The sequence below is a fragment of the Centroberyx gerrardi genome, chromosome 7 (genome assembly GCF_048128805.1).
Source record: "Centroberyx gerrardi isolate f3 chromosome 7, fCenGer3.hap1.cur.20231027, whole genome shotgun sequence".
Taxonomy (NCBI): Eukaryota; Metazoa; Chordata; class Actinopteri; order Beryciformes; family Berycidae; genus Centroberyx; species Centroberyx gerrardi.
This window is the reverse complement of record NC_136003.1, coordinates 24,959,287-24,977,268: the sequence shown is the minus strand read 5'-3', so window position 1 is coordinate 24,977,268 and position 17,982 is coordinate 24,959,287. Positions and strand designations below refer to the sequence as shown.

At 42.6% G+C, this 17,982-nt stretch overlaps 1 protein-coding gene across 1 annotated transcript; it reads right to left on the bottom strand.

The window, feature by feature from the left end:
• Positions 1-2,308: 2,308 nt before the first annotated feature.
• Positions 2,309-16,594, bottom strand: znf652 (zinc finger protein 652). Its single transcript, XM_071909267.2, has 6 exons — positions 16,428-16,594; positions 9,542-11,084; positions 7,216-7,363; positions 6,119-6,234; positions 4,349-4,493; positions 2,309-3,012 (listed from the first exon to the last, which is right to left on the bottom strand). Exons 2-6 carry the CDS (start codon positions 10,568-10,570, stop codon positions 2,399-2,401), a joined length of 2,052 nt encoding a protein of 683 aa, XP_071765368.2. The 5' UTR covers positions 10,571-11,084; positions 16,428-16,594; the 3' UTR covers positions 2,309-2,398.
• Between the last annotated feature and the right edge of the window lie 1,388 nt (positions 16,595-17,982).

Genomic DNA, 17,982 nt, shown 5'->3' with positions numbered 1-17,982 from the left:
CACAATGCATTGTCAGTCCCTCCCTTCCCTGCGCCTCACCCACGCAGCAGTAAAGTGCAGAGGATACACACAAATGAAAAGGCTTTAAAATAAAAAAAAAGACAAAAAAAAACAAAAAACAAAATAAAGATCCATACTGCAAAATGTTGAAGCACAGTAGTGAACCCGAGGGGACAGGTTGATAAGCAAACGCAGGGGGTATTAAGACCCACAGAAATGGCAGGATAGTTGTAGGTCTCAAACAAGGAGGGACAGCTAGGCTACTGAGCTTAAACACTCCAGGACCAAATACCGTCAAGGCGGTAGATAAGAGGGTCGTGCTAAATTTACTGCTATCGTCCATCTCAGGTATCCCCAAATACACAAATATTGGGGCAGACTGTGTAAAAGCAGCTTTTGGTACAAGAGCACCGGGGACAACCGGACAGACAGACTGGTAGAGACACATGCGCGCGCTCACTCACACTCGCACACACACACACACTCACACATGAACAAAGCTCAATGTTGTTCCTAAACACTAATCTGATAACAGTCTGAGACTGGGTGAGGGGGCAACAACCCGCTCCCATCAAGCAACCAAAAATCATTCCAAATACTTGCCAGCCTTTTCTGCTCCGTTTTAACAAATAACATTCAGACAATCAGACATTACATTAATAAATGTAATTTCTTGCGATGACTCGATTACATGTATGCTTATCTATACAAGAATTGCAAGTATTAGAAATTGTATAACCATTGCTTTTTATCCACATTTCCTATGATGTGCTAGCAACAGTATATCTACACTAGAGAACCATTCATTAGTTTAAACTGAGCAGAGCAAATTTTCTGAGAACATCAAAACATACGAGTGACTGACAGCCTCCAGGCTGCGCCATCGTTCTGGGTAGGCAACATTCAACAGATTTTGACATGTGTTTGCCTCTGTGGATCAAAGTATGTCAGTGGGTGTGTAAAGTATGAGGAAAGTCAAAAACAAACCTTTAGATTACAAAAAAGCCCCACACCAAACTGTGGAATATAGGCTGATCGGAATATGCATAATTATCTGTTAAGAACTGTGATGAAAAAGGTCCCAAGCCTGTATACTGTATGTTATGTAAAATGACCTTTAACATGGTAACCCGTATCATTTTGACAGCAGCGGAGGGAGGTGGGGTGGGGGTTAAGGGGGGCAAGAGAAATGCAGATGGGGCCATGGGTCTGGCCCCTCACAGTGGCAGTATTTGAGTCACCTGTTATCTAAAAGTATCTGTTGACTAACAGTACTGAGAGCTGAGGTTGATCAAACTAAATAGATCAGTGACCACACAGTCTGTATCTGTGTGTGTGTGTGTGCTTGAGTAAGTGTGAGGGTGTGTGTGCCTGGGGCATGTCCTGCTCAACTTGCATTTTTTTCGTTCACAAAATATTTAGTCAAACCTTATAACCTCAAATCCATAGAATAAAAATCAGGCTGGCTGGACATGTTACACTTCTGTATGATACAATACACAATTATTTTGTAATATTACACTGTGAAACTCAAATGGAAAAGCGAAATTAAGAACTATATTAAGTACTGGAATGGAAAGCACCATTAAACCATCATATGAATCTCTGACTAGGTCTAGATCCAACTAACCATTTACAAAACCTTTTTAGGTGTCCTTTTAAAAAAACATTCCTTCCTCCCTTCGCGCGGTGACCTATGGCACTGCGTCTCGCACTACTGCTGCTGACCTTGTGAGGACTGAAAGCTCCAGCCTGGGCCAAAGGACAGAGAGAGGCTCAGGTAGAGCCAGTTACAACATTCATCATATATAATCTGTGAGGCCCAAGGCTCTGCAGTACAACTGGGAGGACTTGCACACAAAGCAAAAGCCCTGACCAATGTGCAACTATAAGTCAACTTGACATAAAGAGGAAAGTTTGATGAAATGGATCCTTGATGATCCACTAAGCCCAGGTAATACATACGTAGACTTCCATCAGCAGCCTTGAATGATGAAGAGGATATACTTTACACAAACACCCATGAATGTACAAATAGAGATCTCACATACAACATTCCTACCAATTGTGATAAGAATTCTACAAATTTCTTTTCTGCAGATTTCCTAAGAATATGTTCAAAGAAAAACAAAACATTTCATCAAGAGGTTGTAAAATCTTTGTCAGTTGCCTGGGGGTTTCTAAGTAGGTGTCTCTTAGCTAATGTGTGTACTGAGGGTGTATCAGTCTGAATCTTTCACATGTACACAGGTGTGTATGCTTAGCGTGACATGTCCGTATCTGTTTTAGAGGAGCCCCATACATTTGAGGCCTTGCAGGTAAGAGACTGAGGCAGGACCAGGTATGAGAAGAGGAGGAAGGAGGTGCGGTTTGGTGTGAGGCAGGCCTGGAGCGCAGTTCAGTGGTGCTGGGGGGCTCCAGGACCCTTGTCAGGGGGGGCCATGTGGTGTAGGTAACTGCTGTCTTCGTGCCCACAGTGGTTGAGGGGCTCACTCTTGAAGAGGGCGGGGGGAGGGGGCAGGTGGGAGACAGGGGGCACGGCCAGGTGGTGGTGGGGGTGAGGTGGGGCGTGCTGGGGTGCGTTCGGGAGGTGTTGCTGGGCTGCGGAGGGGTGGGGATGATGGTGAGACGGGGTTGAGTGGAGCTGTAGGTGGGAGAACGTGTGTCCCACGGGGCCTCGAGGAGGCATGGGCCCTCCTGACGGGCTGAGGCCCAGGGGTGCTGAGGTGGTGGCCGGGGCGGCGGCTGAGGGGCCGGGGCCGGAGGAGGAGGAGAGGGTGTTGGCAAAGATCCGGAGAGGCACGGGTGGGCCACTGGTCTGCAGGACCACAGGGCTGGTGACCCGGAAGCACTTCTCTTTGTGTGCCTTGAGCATATTGGAGAAGCGGAAGCGCTGGCCGCACACCTCGCAGGGGTACGGCTTCTCGCCGGTGTGGGTGCGACGGTGCCGCTTCATGTTGGGCCGGCTGGTGAAGCTCTTCCCACAGATCTCACAAATGAAAGGCTTCTCTCCTGCATGGATTCAGGAAATGGAAACAGATGAGCGAGGGAGACAGGGAGGGACTGCACCAATTAACAAAAATATCCTAGTTATTAAGGGAAACAAAACAATATAATGCATCACGATCAACTCCTTGGTAGTCGAATCTAATGATTCAAACTGTACCACCTGGCAAATCTTAAAATAACCCACAGATTAAAGCTCTCCAAAAACACAAGAGGAAGTTAACTTTTTTTTTCTCCACTTAACCATTTCTCTCTTGAGCGAGCAACAGCTCTCTTTTAAAAATGCTAATAAGTTACCATCTTGAATTGAGGGTCTTTGCTGTCAACCCACCCACTCTGCAGGAAGCTATTACAATTCACACTTTTGAGGAGAGGAGATGTGAAAGTGAACAACAGCAGCTCCGTTGGAATGCTACTCTCATTAACCTCCCTCCATGGAGCCATTGAATGTGCCTGCTACCACCCACACAGCCATCTATTAACAGGCTGCTGAAGGGCTCTCTATATGCCTTATTCTGGGCTGCGTGTTATGTGTGAAGCTTCTCTAAACTGTCAGTGAATATCAAGAGGTGACGGTTAATGTGGTAGTCTTCTGTAAGTGTGTTACATACGCACAAGAATTCATGAAAAAGCGTCGAAAAGTTGACCAAACTTTGAGAGTTTGTGTGTGTGTGGGGGGGGGACATTTGTGCTGCCTATTACAGGGCATCATTGGGTGTGTCTCCTACTGCTGGAGACTAAATTGGTCGCTAGCGGCAGGGAGAGGAGAGGGTAGCGTAATTACACCTCACAAATAGAACCGTCAGGGCCAACGGAGAGCAGCGTGTCCACCCACGGCAGGAATGGCTGCAGAAAAACACTGAAGGACGTACAGGCTGCGTTGCTCAGTTTAGTCTTGGAAATAGCAATGCAGCGGGAAAAGAAAATCAGAGGGATGTAATACAGCATGTGTCTGGGTAGTCATTATAAGCCACAATATATGCAAGGCTCCTCTTTGATGCTGTACCTCCCTCTCATTATGAAGACTGGGCGAAGTCTCTGTGCTCCTACCACTATTCCGTTCATCTTGGCTACATCCCATCTCTTTCCTTTTTTAGGGAGCGTATGGAGACTGGCTGACTGAGGGAACAAGGTTGTTTGGCGAAGCTTTCGCCTCAAAACATTTCAGCATTCTAATACATTTGCTGAAATTGGTTTTGCAACAGGCAGATGAAGAATATTACATTTGACAGTTTAACAACATTAAACAAATTGCAATAGCCCAAAGCCCTTCTAAAAATGTGTCCCTGTGAGTTTAGCAGAGGATGAGAGCAATCAAAAAGCCAGACTTGTCATTTCTCACCTGTGTGTGTTTTCATGTGCTCATCAAAGTACTGTTTCATGTTGAAGTCTTTGCCACACCATTGGCACATGAACTGCTTGTGTCCGATGTGAATACTCATGTGGGAGCGCAGCTGATACTTGTATTGGAACCGCTCGTCACAGTTCTACAGCAGAGGCAACAGAGGTATTCAGATAACATGCACACACCTGGTCTGTGCACACGTATGTGTACAGACACAAACACACATGCGCAAACACAAGCAAACACACACACACACACAGACACTTTGAATTAGGCAAAAGATCTTTCATGTACTCTGCCTCCTGTACTTGGAACTTGTTGCAAAATTATTGAAAACTGAAATATCTCTCTTGACAAGTTTAATATGATCATGAAGGATTGAGAGGTTGACTCAAGATTAAAGTTTGGCCCTTGATCTTGCTGTACTGTTCTTGGACTACTGCCTTTTGAGCAAATTGCACATTTGAGCTTGCAAATTATGTGTTTTGCTTTGACATTTGTGTGTACGTACACTGCTGTCATGTAACTATGTTTGTCATGATGCTGCTTTCTTGGCCAGGTCTCTCTTGAAGTGAGATTTTTAATAACAACGACACTACCTGGTTAGATAAATGTAGGAAAAATCTGTCTCTAGCACTACAGAGGAAGACCACTGAGGTCAGCCTATACTACTGGATACCCCTTTAATAAGCATGTAATCACATGTTAGAGTGTAGGATGTCTTAAAACATATCATGGAGCAGCTCCACCCAACCACACATGTTCCCTGCCTGCTGTCCATTCATGTGGTTGGCCATAAAAAGGGTGGGAGTAAAACACCCCATCTGTCAACTGCTTCCTCTGAATTAAAGAGTCTGGACAAGAATAAGATAATCAACCATTACTACCAATGTTGAGCAGAAATAAGCTTGGAAATCTTGGTGAAATGCATCCGCAAGCCAGGCTGTATAAAATCCAAAAACAATGGGACATTTCATTCTACATTTATCCCAGGTTCCAGTTAACTGGTGGACCGTGTGTATTCGTGGTGTGCTAATGTTTGACATGGGAGCAGACGTTTACTCCGACGACATAACAGTCCAATGAATGTGCATAATGCAGGGGGACAGCGCACCTATGAAAGACATCAATTGAATATTACTGACTATTTTGGGGCAGTCACAAACCGCATGGTACAAGTGTTCCTCTACTCAAACTGACACTACCTCGAGGCTCCTTCTGCAAGACTGAGGCAATACAAGGGCAAATTCATTCAAAACCATAACCATCAGTCACTCCACTCAACCACCAGCCAGTCACTGTTTGAGTACCGAGTTCAGTCCAAACAAATACATTACAAGGATCCACTGGTAAACATGCAAATGTGAGGATGACATTTAGATGTGTGTGTGAGAGAAACGGCATCTAGCGCATAACATCACTCCAGTTCGGCAACATTCTGGGGTATTTGTCTGCCTAAGTTTGCACAAAGATATGGTTTGTATAAAGGTAAGGTCTGTATAAAGGTAGATCAATGGGTGTGTAGAGCAGGAATGGATATTAACCTATGGACTGCAGAAAACCTCAACACTGAAGTGTGGAATTTAGGCTGCTTGGAAAATACATAGTTACTGGTTTGGGATGGTCATGGAAAAAACATTCACTCTTATGTACTGTATGTTATGTAAATGACCTTTCACATGGCAACTCATATTTCAACAGCAGCCGTGTGTGAAAGAGAGAGTGAGAGAACGAGAGACAATGTGTGTGTGTGTGTGTGTGTCTCACCTCACAACGGAAGGGCTTCTCTCCAGAGTGCTGGAGGGAGTGAACCTTTAAAGACATGCTGCGTTTAAACGACTTCCCACATGTCTCACATGTAAATGGCATGTCCTTAGTGTGAGCTGGGGAGGAGGAAAGAGAGAGAGGGACAGAGGGAAAAAAAAATACTCAGACAACTGGATACACCTGATCAGGTAACCTCAAGGTTTAGGCTCACATGGGATAGTTGTGTAAGAGGAAAATAAACCTATACAGTACATCGCAATACTATGCAACCTGAGATACTGTGCTGATATAATGGCACCAGGCATTGGTGTTTTAACTTTTCAAAGCTGTTTGATGCTCTATCAAATGAGGTTCTTGAAAATGAAAATCAAGTCAGAAAATAATTGAATTTCATCTAATAATGGATTAATGGCTGTTTACTGGTACATGTAATTAGGTTTGACATTTTATTGCACTTAGGGATGTTATTTCAATTTTGTACGCGTTGCATTTTAACATCAATAAATCATTACCAAATTAATTTTGAGACATTAGTATAATTACCATAAACAAAGAAGACTAAAATTGACAGTCTCTGCAAGCCTCCACATTGCATTTTACATTGTGTGCCACTGTAGTCTGCTGGATTGCTTTATGGACAAAACAAGACGAGGGCTGCTGTTCTTCCAGCGCAAAAGGAGCAACTAGTTTGCGACATTGTCTTCATGACAGGAAGCAACAGGGTTTATTGGAAATGTCTTAATTTTAAGAAACACTAGCACTAATAATACCACTGGCGTGAGATAGAGGCTACTGATTATAGTTTACAGTAATTATAAAAATGCCACAAATAGCACGTTTAAAAGGAAAATGGAAAAAAAGTTGCAATATATCAGTGTCAAATCACAACAGTGTATGGAATACTACTAATAAGGGGCGAAGTGCAGTGAGACAAAATACAACATCAAAATATCTGTAATATAGAATATTATTATGTTGTGTCCCATGTATGGTAACATTATTGAACTGAAGCTCCGTAGTGACTCCCATCCCCAGTGCGGGACATTATGGGGACAATACAGTGCAAGAAGAGCAGGATAAAACTGGCCTCCACTTACCAACCATGTGCTTACGGACGTGAGCCATAGTGTAGAACTTCTTCTCACAGATTTCACATGAGAACTTCTTTTCTGCATAGCCATGCACAATCTTAATGTGCTCATGCAGCGACCACAGCTTCTTGAAAGACTTATTGCAGGAGACACACTGAAGAGCACACAAAGAAAAACACAAATAACATAGTAAAAAACACATTATCTTAGTTGGTAAATATTATGAGCAGCAAAACATTTAAATTCAAGACAATTTATTGCCATCAGACACGAGAGTTCATTCTTCTTTATGTACAGATGGCCTCGAGACAGTTCTCAGCTGCCACAATTGCTTTCTTATACTCCAGCTCCCTCTGCTGGCCAAAAGCCTTGATGGATTTAATTTACTGAAACCCCTCTGGATCTGGACCCCTCTTGACAAGCGTCAATGGACCAAATGTTTTAACACAGCGTCTTCCTGGTTTGATCTACTTCAATCCGCCCTACACAAGCAAACGCAGATGTTTGGACCCTCTACAATGCTATTTAAACAATCTATCCCTTCTCGTGGGATGGATGCTTGAACCATCTAATAAAGCAAAAGAGAACTGTAAAATTAATATAATTGACATCTCCTATCAAGTTTAAATGTGAAGTTTTGACCTGCTCAAAAAGAAAAAAAACAATATGAGGCACAAGGGGCTGGAAATTGTTTGGATTTCAGCCATTACAATTCTGCTTATTGATGCGATTCCTGATCGATTCTCAATATAAATTATGATGGTCATTTTTGTAAGTAGTAAAATGTGTATAGAAAAAGTGATACATTTTTATTACCTTAATAACTAGGCTGTCGATTAAATTTAGACCTATAACAATTGAGCCCACTCTCTTCTCAGCAATCTTTTATCATAACAGCTATTGGCCAAATAAAGTGAACAACAATGAACAATTTGTGATGCTGATGATTTAAATTAAGTCCATACATTGTTACACATACAGTCCGCTCACTGGTGGGACCGGGAGCCTTCAGCATGTCAATAACACAACATTTTATAACATTGCATCATACTGAAGAAAGCATTCCATTGTGTTCAAGTTGTTGCCTCCTGGGCAGGGAAATTGCTTTAACAGGTTCTGCATTAAGAATTGTCATTTTCCACCCCCGTAAAGCTAAGCTAATCTTTAGAGAGCTTGTCAGCAGCTCCAGTCAGTCATGGTTTCATCCTGGTTTGAGCAGCTACGAGCGAGGCGACAACTTCACTTGCCTCACAAAGTAACTGATGATGCAACTCAAGCTCAGCAATATAATCAGAGTTAAATTATATGCTGTTCAAAGCAGCCATATGACAAGCACATTTGAATTGTGGTCTTACTGTAGGTAAAGGATTGACAAAAAGGTTTTTTTTTTTTTTTAAACCAATCCCGCAGTTCTACGAAACTGAAACCAAATTGGAACCACTTCTCAGTTGTCACTCAAGAAGCGGACGGATGTTATCTGACAGATCTGGAGAGCAAAATTGAAGCTGAAAACTGGGAGGGCTGTGTGAGAAACGTTCTTTATTCCTCTGTTCAATCTACTGAAATAATGATGGACTTGATGGCTTTTTCCATTCGTGATTAAATTGGTTTTATATTGGCTGCATTTTTATTGACATTTAATTTAGCTTGTTCAGTACAAACGGGCTGCCTTTCAAGTCCATCATTAGGCTATGTTTCAAACTTTGCCTCTATTCAGTTTGTGTCGGCACAGATGATGGAGCGCTGACTGTTTGACCAATACCATGCGCTGCATCATAGCGTCGCTGTCAGGTGAAAACCCTGTATCATCAAAATGGCAACTTTTCAGGAACTGAGAAAAATAGCCTTGTTTTAGCTTGATCACAATGCATTTTTGACTTTATCCAGTGGATTTTCTTTTGGTTTCATAAGCCCAAGAGGTCGGAGAATTTCCTCAACCCTCTGAGGAACATGTAATCCTTCAACTGAAGTGAAAACATGAAAATCACCAAAGATGGAGTTACATGTTTTCACAGGAGAAGACAGGGACAATGTATTTTGGTCATAGGTCACTAACACACTTTCAGTGCCTTAACAGCATTAAATCTGTTTTGTGAAAATTACGTTGACAAGAAACGGCTGGTTTGAACACCAGGTCCGTGCATCACAGCAGCCAAAATACATCTACAACAAAAACTGACTTGGGCGGCTGCTAATTTACCTGGGCGACCACCCAATTATAATCAATTTATGGGAAACCCTGGAAACAGACTGCTCCATTATTCAGGGTGGAATGAAACTTTGCTGCAGTAATTACAGAGACATGATTGGAGCATAGTGAGGTGTGTTTTACCTGGATGTTCTTCTCACAGTCAGTCTGCTGGTGTAAGGCCAGCTCACTCTCCAGGACAAACTTTTTGCCACACTTGTCGCAGATCTGCATGCGTCTGTGTGTGACATTCATGTGCTTCTCCAGGTACCAGCGCGTGTTGAACACTCTGGGGCACTTTTCACACGCCAGCATCTCCTTCTCCTCTCCCTCCGCTTTCCCTCCCGCGGCCGTCGCGGTGGAGCCGGCAGACGAGGGGGCCGCCCTGGCTGACCTGCGCTTCCTCTTGGGCGGCTCCATGTGCTTCCGTCGCCCCCTGGTGGTCATTCCGGCAGAGGCGGCGCTCAAGGCGGTTCGGAGGCTCTTCCTCCGCGGCTGACTGGGAGCTGCCGTGCTGCTGGCCCCGCGACGTGCCCTCTTAGACCTCGTTCTTCGACTTTCGATCTCTTCTTCCTCCTCCTCTTCCTCCTCCTCATCAGGGCTGTCTTCCTCCTCCTCTTCCTCCTCCTCCTCGTCTTCCTCCTCGTCTTCTCTCTCCGAGTCATCCGCTGTGGGACCGGTCTTGTTGTCCCCCTTGGATACATGAAGTGTCTGATTGTTCAAGTTGACCTCAACGATGATCTGCTCACGCTTGAAGCCCTCCTCCTCCTCGCCATCCTCATCCTCACCCTCTTCTTCTTCGTCTTCATCGTCGTCTTCAGTGTCCTCAGAGGTACCCCCGTTGCCGGCCTGGGACCCCTGCGCCCCCACCTCCTGCCCTGCTCCTCCCTCTCTGTAGTATTGCTGATGCTGCTGCGGGGTCACATGCTGAGTGGGCAACTGACCAAGGTTCTGGTCTCCCATGGACGTCTTGGCTGCCATTTTATTGTCTACCAGCACAGAGTAAGGCTTGCCACCGACCTCCCGCTTATACAGCTTGCCCGTCAGGTCAAGATCTGGGTTAGGGGAGTGAAAGTAGGATTGGGACACCTGCGCCCTGCGTCCTTCCTCCTGGGACATCCCGCCAAGGCTGGGGACGGACACCTCTTCCTTGAGGCTCTGGCAGGATTTCATGAAGAGGGAGGGGGAATGGAAGGATGGAGGTGGTGGGAGCACTAGGCAGTGGGAAAGAGTTAATGCTATGGCGCCTAGTTAGACTAGCCTACTCTACAAGGAGGGGCAGGGGGAGCCACACCAATCCCCCACCCCTCCTTCTACTGAAGAGATAGGAAGGAGGGGATAAGGTGAGAGATCTTCAACCCGATTCAAAGAGGGCATCCATGTTGTCCAAGGTAGGAAAGGCAGTTGGAAAGACATACAATCTGTTCCAAGTTTTGTTCCATAAGCTTAACAATCAGACTTTAAAATCAAATGTTCTCTGATGCTGAACATTTGAAGCTAGGTCTCCCCTTTAGTTATTACTTAAGGTGAAGGCAGGCTGCCAGACTCAGTTTCCTTCAAGGCTTCTGCCCTGTAGGGTGCCAGTGTCTTTAAACTGCAGAGCAGGTGAAGATGAGCTGAATGCCATATATGGAACTGCAGTAAAGACTTCTGTGTCTTGCTTGAAGAGCCATTTACAATTTGCTACCTGTGAAAAAGAACAGAGAAAGAAGAGGCAGAAAGAGAGGTGAGATCAGAAAAAGTGGTTTTCCTCTCTATCTCTCTATCATAGAGCTGTCTGTGAACTGAAACTACGCTGTAATAGCATGAAAACCAAGACTGAGCGCCACACTTGCCCACAAATGTTTCAGTACCGTTTGTAAGAATCACAACCACAACCTTCACAACTGAATGAGAGTGGATTAAACTTCAAAAATCAAATATCCTAAATTTCTCTAGGGCACAACTACAACACCTCTAGGGCTGCAACTAACAATTATTTTCATTATCCATTAATCTATCAATAATTTTTTCGATTTATCATTTAGTAAATAAAATGTCAAAAATAATTATGCCCATCACAAGTTACCAGAGCCAAAAGTGATGTCTTAAAATTGCTTACTTAATCTGACCAGCAGCCAAAAAAACCCAAAGTATTAATTTTATAATGTTATGAAACAGAGAAAAGAAAGCAAATCTTAGCATTTGTGAAGCTGTAACCAGCAAATGTTTGTTATTTTCACTTGATAAATCACTAAAGCGATTTAATTGATTAATAATTTCTAAACCCCTCACTCTAAAATCTAATGCAGAGATTGTTCGGTTGCTAGATTAACACACCATCACCCTGCTCATCAGCTAAGAGCACGTTTAGAAGATTTGTGAAAGGACACTACTTAAGACACTACTTAATCCCCAAAGAAAAGTTGTATACATAGAAAAGATATATATTCCTGACGGTGTTCAAAAGAAAAGTATCTACATGAGCCTTCTGTTTCTACTATCTGAAAACTTTAAACGGGTAATAATAAATTAAATAAAACAATATAACCGATCAAATGTTCATTAAACCATAGTAACCAACAAGTGTAATACATGGTACAAATAATAAAAAATGAACTCAAATTTACTTTAGCAGGAACACCAATCCACACTAACCTGAATTACTGATGTCAAGGCGCCTTTGATGCACTGATTAAACACTATGGCTGCCTAAATGTAGCCTATGTCTCACACACCGACAGGAACACACCTCCCTTTGACTGTTAGAGAGCGTAATGTAACCACAGTTTAGGAGCTCGTATTGCAAATACAACCACAGGAAACTGTATTTCACCTTTTCAATAATGAGTGAGCACTGAGCAGTTAGGAGCCCACAGTAATATGATGCATATACAAGTGCAAGGAGCACGAGTATCAGAAGAGGAAATCTATTTATTCTTATGGATTTCTTGCTTTTGTGGCTATTGCATGTGCACAATTTAGATCCTGCCGCCTGCGTACATCTGCATGACGGGTGTCCCTAGGTGACGGTTGGCTGACCCCAAATGACCTTAGACACTTTTAGGCATAATAACGGAGTGTGCACCAGGGCGGGTTTTTTCACTAGAAACCTCCCTGAGCAGCACAACAACACATTTCCTTTCTCAAAAACAATAAACATCCTCTCCTGTCTTGTAAAGTCACATGCCTTTGCTTTGTCTCAAACTATTCTCCAGTGTCTAAGAACAAAGCACAAATAGGATATGAGGTGATTTCATTTTCTTTTTTTCTCACCATGAAGACAATTTTCATTATGACATTTTTGTTTTCATTTACAGTAGAGATAAACACAGAAGATTTGTGAGACAGAGAGCAAGAGAGGGGATGACGTGGCATATGGTGAGGGTAGGGATGCACGATTATGGCAAAAATGATAATCCAATTACTTTGCTAAATAATATAATCATGATTATTTGTTATTTTATTGCACTTTTGCAACTTAACATACAGTATATTTTCACTTTTTCACCTTTTTAAGTGCACAACTGTTCAAAGTAGCAGCAGCTAGAAAGTCTTGTTTTCCCCCTTCCTGTCTTACTCTTATTGTGGTACTTAAAAATAAGGGTGCAGCTACAATCGGAAGGCAAACTTTGCACAGAATCTATACTTCTTTGTTGTCATCTGGTCGTCATCTGGTTTAAGACCAAAGAATCTCCAAATGATAAATGATGATCCCTTTTAGGAACTAAAACTAAGTTTTAAGGATTTTCCTTTCGAATGTCGGGCTGATCCAGTCTTTTCCACCTTGCTCGTTGCTATGTTTTTTCAAAGATGGTCTATGTACGGTTTCTCTGCGTGCTTCTCCAGCTAAACTTTTGTTTCGGCCACATGGCTGCACGTTGCACATTCAAAGGTTGTGATTGGTCACGTGATGGAAGGGTTTGATATACCACACCGGGACTTTCAAGGGAATTTAAAACATAAACACTTCAATATCGCCTAATTACACGATTATTAGCCTTATTGTGGAAACATAAAATTGTGATATACACATAAGTGTGAAGCCCTAGATGAGAGCCGGATTCAAACACACAGTGTTGTGAATACATGGTATGTGCTTTAGCTCACAAAGCCAACAAGATGCTCAGATACAAACCAACTTTCAACTCATCACAATAATAATATGCATGACAAGTTTAGCTAAATCTTTCTCAATGAGTACTAAACTGACTGTTATTCCTCCTATTCCTTTATCTTGTTAGATGGGTAATAAGCAGCATGCAAGAATGGAGGAAGGTGTTAGCAGAACTAAATGGCAAACATACTGTATGTGCTAAGCTAACAGAACAGGCAACACGCATGAATCATGTTGTATCAATTTTGTATGCAGCGGGGTAAGCCATTTATATACAATTCGATGTTACGCACATGCAGGCACACACCTGTCTTCCTGTGCATGCTGACTCTGATCCTTTCTGAGAATTGGACAGCAGCTCTGAGAGCATTAAGACCACGGGGGGAGGGCGAGCTCTGCACTGACAGAGCAACTCAACTCACATGGCTGCCTTAGACACAAAGTCTAATAGATTATCCTGCGTCTGGATGACAGAAGAATATAAATCACATGAGGAACCATTGCCTGAACCCAACTGCTCATGCCACCAGCTGGTTCTGATGGGCTAAACCTTCAAGCAAATGCTGGGTCAGGACATAGTTGGCTATAAACAAATATTACAGGACATGAACTTATGCATCTAAACTCAGCATTAAGTAACTTTGTTGTGTTGTTCACAATATTAAACTGATCTAGAGTGATAAATTCACTGCCAAGCACTGAAAACTGTCAAAAATACAAGTGCATGCATACACACAGCGTGGTTATGTAACCCATGTTTAGTAAAATCCTTCCACCCGCTTATCGTTATCAATGATGAGTCATTTCGGAGTTTCACTCACAGTGAAATAACGCAGTCCTTTGATGTGGGAAGCAAGTAGAGAGCAGACTTCTCAATATCAGTGGTAATTAGCCTGCACAATCACCTTGTCAGATCTTGAGGTCAAACCTAGTGGAATGATGATCGTTTGTGACTGCCTTTTTCAGTTTGGACAGCTTTCAAAGACGAACTTTGCTCCCTGGCAAAAAAAAAAAAAAAAGAAAAAAAAAAAGAGAAAGACAACACTACCAGTATATCAATGAAGTTCCCTTCTGACAGTCCATTTCAATAATCCAGAGCATTACTAATGCTCAGCAACTCTCTGGCCAAGAAATCAAAGTTTATTCCACAATAACCAAACCCTGACTTTCTTCAATCACGCTTCACAGAGATAACGAGAAGCCAAACCACTCTCATTTACTATAGGACATCACACAAAGCCTGGATGTCATACACCGGATAGATGCTACTCAGGCTTAGATTTGAATGACACAGGATGAGAGCTTTACCGACAGAGAAACTACACATCAACCCCAAAACCAATGGCATTAAAAAGTCAAGTGCTTAGCTAAACCGTCACAGTAAAGCAGATGAGACCTTTGAGGCAGTCAAATGCATCATGTTTACCTTTTATTATGCAGCAGTGCTCCTCAAATCCATGCTCCCTCCTCAGTCTAGACTTTAATGAGCTTTCCCTTTCACAGCTTCGAGAGAAACGTGTGAGGGTTCACATTCCTGACTCCGTCCAAACTCATAAGACCTTAACCAGCTCACTGTGTGGTGCACTGCAGGGGTGCTCTATACCTCTGTAGGTATTTGGCCCTCAAGCCTCTAGTCGGGTCACGGAGCAGTGCCTCGTCTTTTTGGTCCAGTACAGATAGTCTGAGGCATCACAGGGAAATGGAGAGAGTATGATCTCAGTTCTATACTCTTCCATATCAAATATGTTTATTCAATTCACTAGAGAGAGAGAGAGACGGACTGTGAATACTGACAGTTGATAGTCCTCTGATTTTCCACTACCAGGGATATCTCCATACTAAAAAGGGAAAGATAACAAGGGTAGGAGTCCACATGCCACTGATGTTTTAAAAGCCGATTTTGTTTGTACACAAATACTGAAACATGATTATTTAAAAAGGAATATAAACAAATACCAAAGTTTCCCCTGTACAGATCTTGCAAAAGGAAGGAAAACAGGCTGTGTAATTTTGACTAGGAAAGACCGGCTCCTGCAAGGCTCATTATCTCTGACAAACAAGGTTACCAAATGCGAATGCAAAACTACACAACAGTTGAAGTGACATTTTCAGATATGATGTGGCAGTTAAAAAACGTTAATAGGGCTACAATTAGTAGAGGGCAACCGCTTCAGCTACAAGACTTTGTAGTAACGCTGTAGTGTGTGTGAAGCAAAGAAAGGGTTAAACCAGAAAAGGCAACATTGTAGACTGAAGAACAGTAACACTAGGCAGGCCTGGCCAACTTAGGCTAGTTAGCCAGCTAGCAATATTCGATAGGTAGTAACCTGCTCACACATGACAAGCTAACTTGGCTACATTAGCTGAGGTGCAGCCATGAGAACTTGTAGTACAATTAACGTTACACAGCCTGAAAAACAATTATGTTACCTTGCACCATACCACCAAAAGGCTAGTGCTTGCTGACTTGCATTAGCTAACGACAGCTAAAGGACTTTCACTTTTTTTAACCCAAAACCGCCCAGATTAGGCTAGTTAGCTAATAGCTAGCATTAACGTCAGATATTTAGCATTACCGTTACACTCAACCCCGATGATGCACTTCCACGTGAAATAGTGACAATTATTTGATGCACGTGAACATAAATGATAATCCAATGTCAAGCTTCGTTAGCAGTGTAGCTAGCTTGTCGTGCAAGATGAAAAGCGCCGCTTTCCTAACAAAAACCAGACTGCTGTGCTGACAAACCCACTGAACTCGACACTGTCAGAAAGTCAATGCTAGCTGCGCTCACGGGCAGTTCACACCGTAGCTACGACCACCGGCTACCAGTGACATATGTTTGCTTTTCCTAGCAGCGGCCATGATTGTCATATTTGTAAATGTATAAAATAAGTTATATAGCAAGATTTTGTGTCGGTTTTCTGGCTTACCTCCGTCGAGAGCGCCCTCCCTCCTGCCTTCGTGCAATCAGAGTTGCACAGATTCAGTGTTGCACGCGCAGTTCTCTCGCTCACCCTCTCTCTGCATTCGCGGATGTGCATTTAGCACGGGCAGTAGTTTATTTGTGTAAAATTTGGGAGATCTTTTGCTGAAGTACGTTGTGGGCTACGGAGATATCTGCGTACCGGCGTCCTCAGCACCGCTACGTGGCCCGGCCAAGGTCTCGCGCGTACCACACCGCCGTCCCGCGCTCATCCCAAGCATTCAGGCCGCTGTCTGGGCAGGCGCGCGGCAGCGTGTCTGGATTCTTTACGTCTCCCCTTCAAACCAGACAGGGCACGGTGCGCGTGCACGCGTTGAGCTGAATTCATTGATTGATGAAATAATAATGAAGAGACCCCGAGGAGCATTTCTATCCCCTCAAAGGAAAATGCTCAGTGTAATGAAATCATCTTTTATTCTTACTCTCTATTCTTATCCTATTGTCTTATGGTGCCTTCTTGTTTTAATTTATCCTTTTTCATTTCATGTTTGGTTTTATTTGTTAAAGCACTTTGTAAACCGTTTTAAAAATGCTATAAACTTCTTTATATTGGTACGTTTTCCTTTATAAGATTTTGACCCAAGGGACCCTATCATTTTTTACTATAGGTGGAGTGATAACCAGTGGAGAGAGTTTAAAGCTCTGATGAGAAAAGCCATCCTTATACAAACTCTCATTCTGCTAACATCCAGAGTGTGAAACAATAGTGAAATTAAACTATTCGTTATTTTTCTGGAGATCCCAAGAAACCCATTCGAGAACCTCTGGAGGTCCCATACCCTACTTTGGAAACCACAGCTATATAGTGGAGAAAAGCTCATTACTCTGAAACTTGGTTGTCTGAAAATTACATAAACACACAAACAAACACACAAACAAACAAACAAACAAACAAACAAACATAAATAAAGATAGTGAAGCCAATTGCAACAAGAGGGGCATTCCTGATGTTTTTGCATTTCTTGTGATAAAATATTAGATTTCATATTGTGACCCCTCATCATTTAATCATCCAACTCCTCAAAAATAAAGATTCCTTTCAGTAAGTGAAAACGCAAACATCTTGTAAGAGTGCAGATTTTTTTCAAATGGTTGAGATCTGTTTTTGGAGCTTAACCCATTATACTTCCTACTTTTCAACAATTTACCTTGATGTGGAGAAACACAAAATGTCCAACCTGTAATTTATTTAGCAACTTTTCAATTTGTTTTTGTAGCTCCCAGCAAAGGGAGCCAATTGTATATTTTCAGGAATACTCAATTTTCCTAACAGAAAACATTTGAATTGTGAAATGCTGTAGTATTCAAAATGATGTCTTCTAACAAGAATCTAAACCTGCTGGTAAGGAATATGTGCTTCCTTACCAGCAGGTTTCTTGTCCAGAAACTTCAAATTTTTTTGTGTAGCTGAGATTTAACCCTTCGTGGTAGAATGTGAAAATTTAAAAGAACTTTAGATTGTGCAAGAGCACACTCAGATTGTCTTCAACTACATGATATTC

Coding starts and splice junctions, on each gene's coding strand:
- znf652 (XM_071909267.2), bottom strand. CDS start 10,570: ATGAAATCCTGCCAGAGCCTCAAGGAAGAGGTGTCCGTCCCCAGCCTT. Junction 6,235..7,215: donor CGTCCGTAAGCACATGGTTG/GTAAGTGGAGGC, acceptor CCTCCTCCCCAG/CTCACACTAAGGACATGCCA. Junction 4,494..6,118: donor AGAAGCCCTTCCGTTGTGAG/GTGAGACACACA, acceptor CCTCTGCTGTAG/AACTGTGACGAGCGGTTCCA.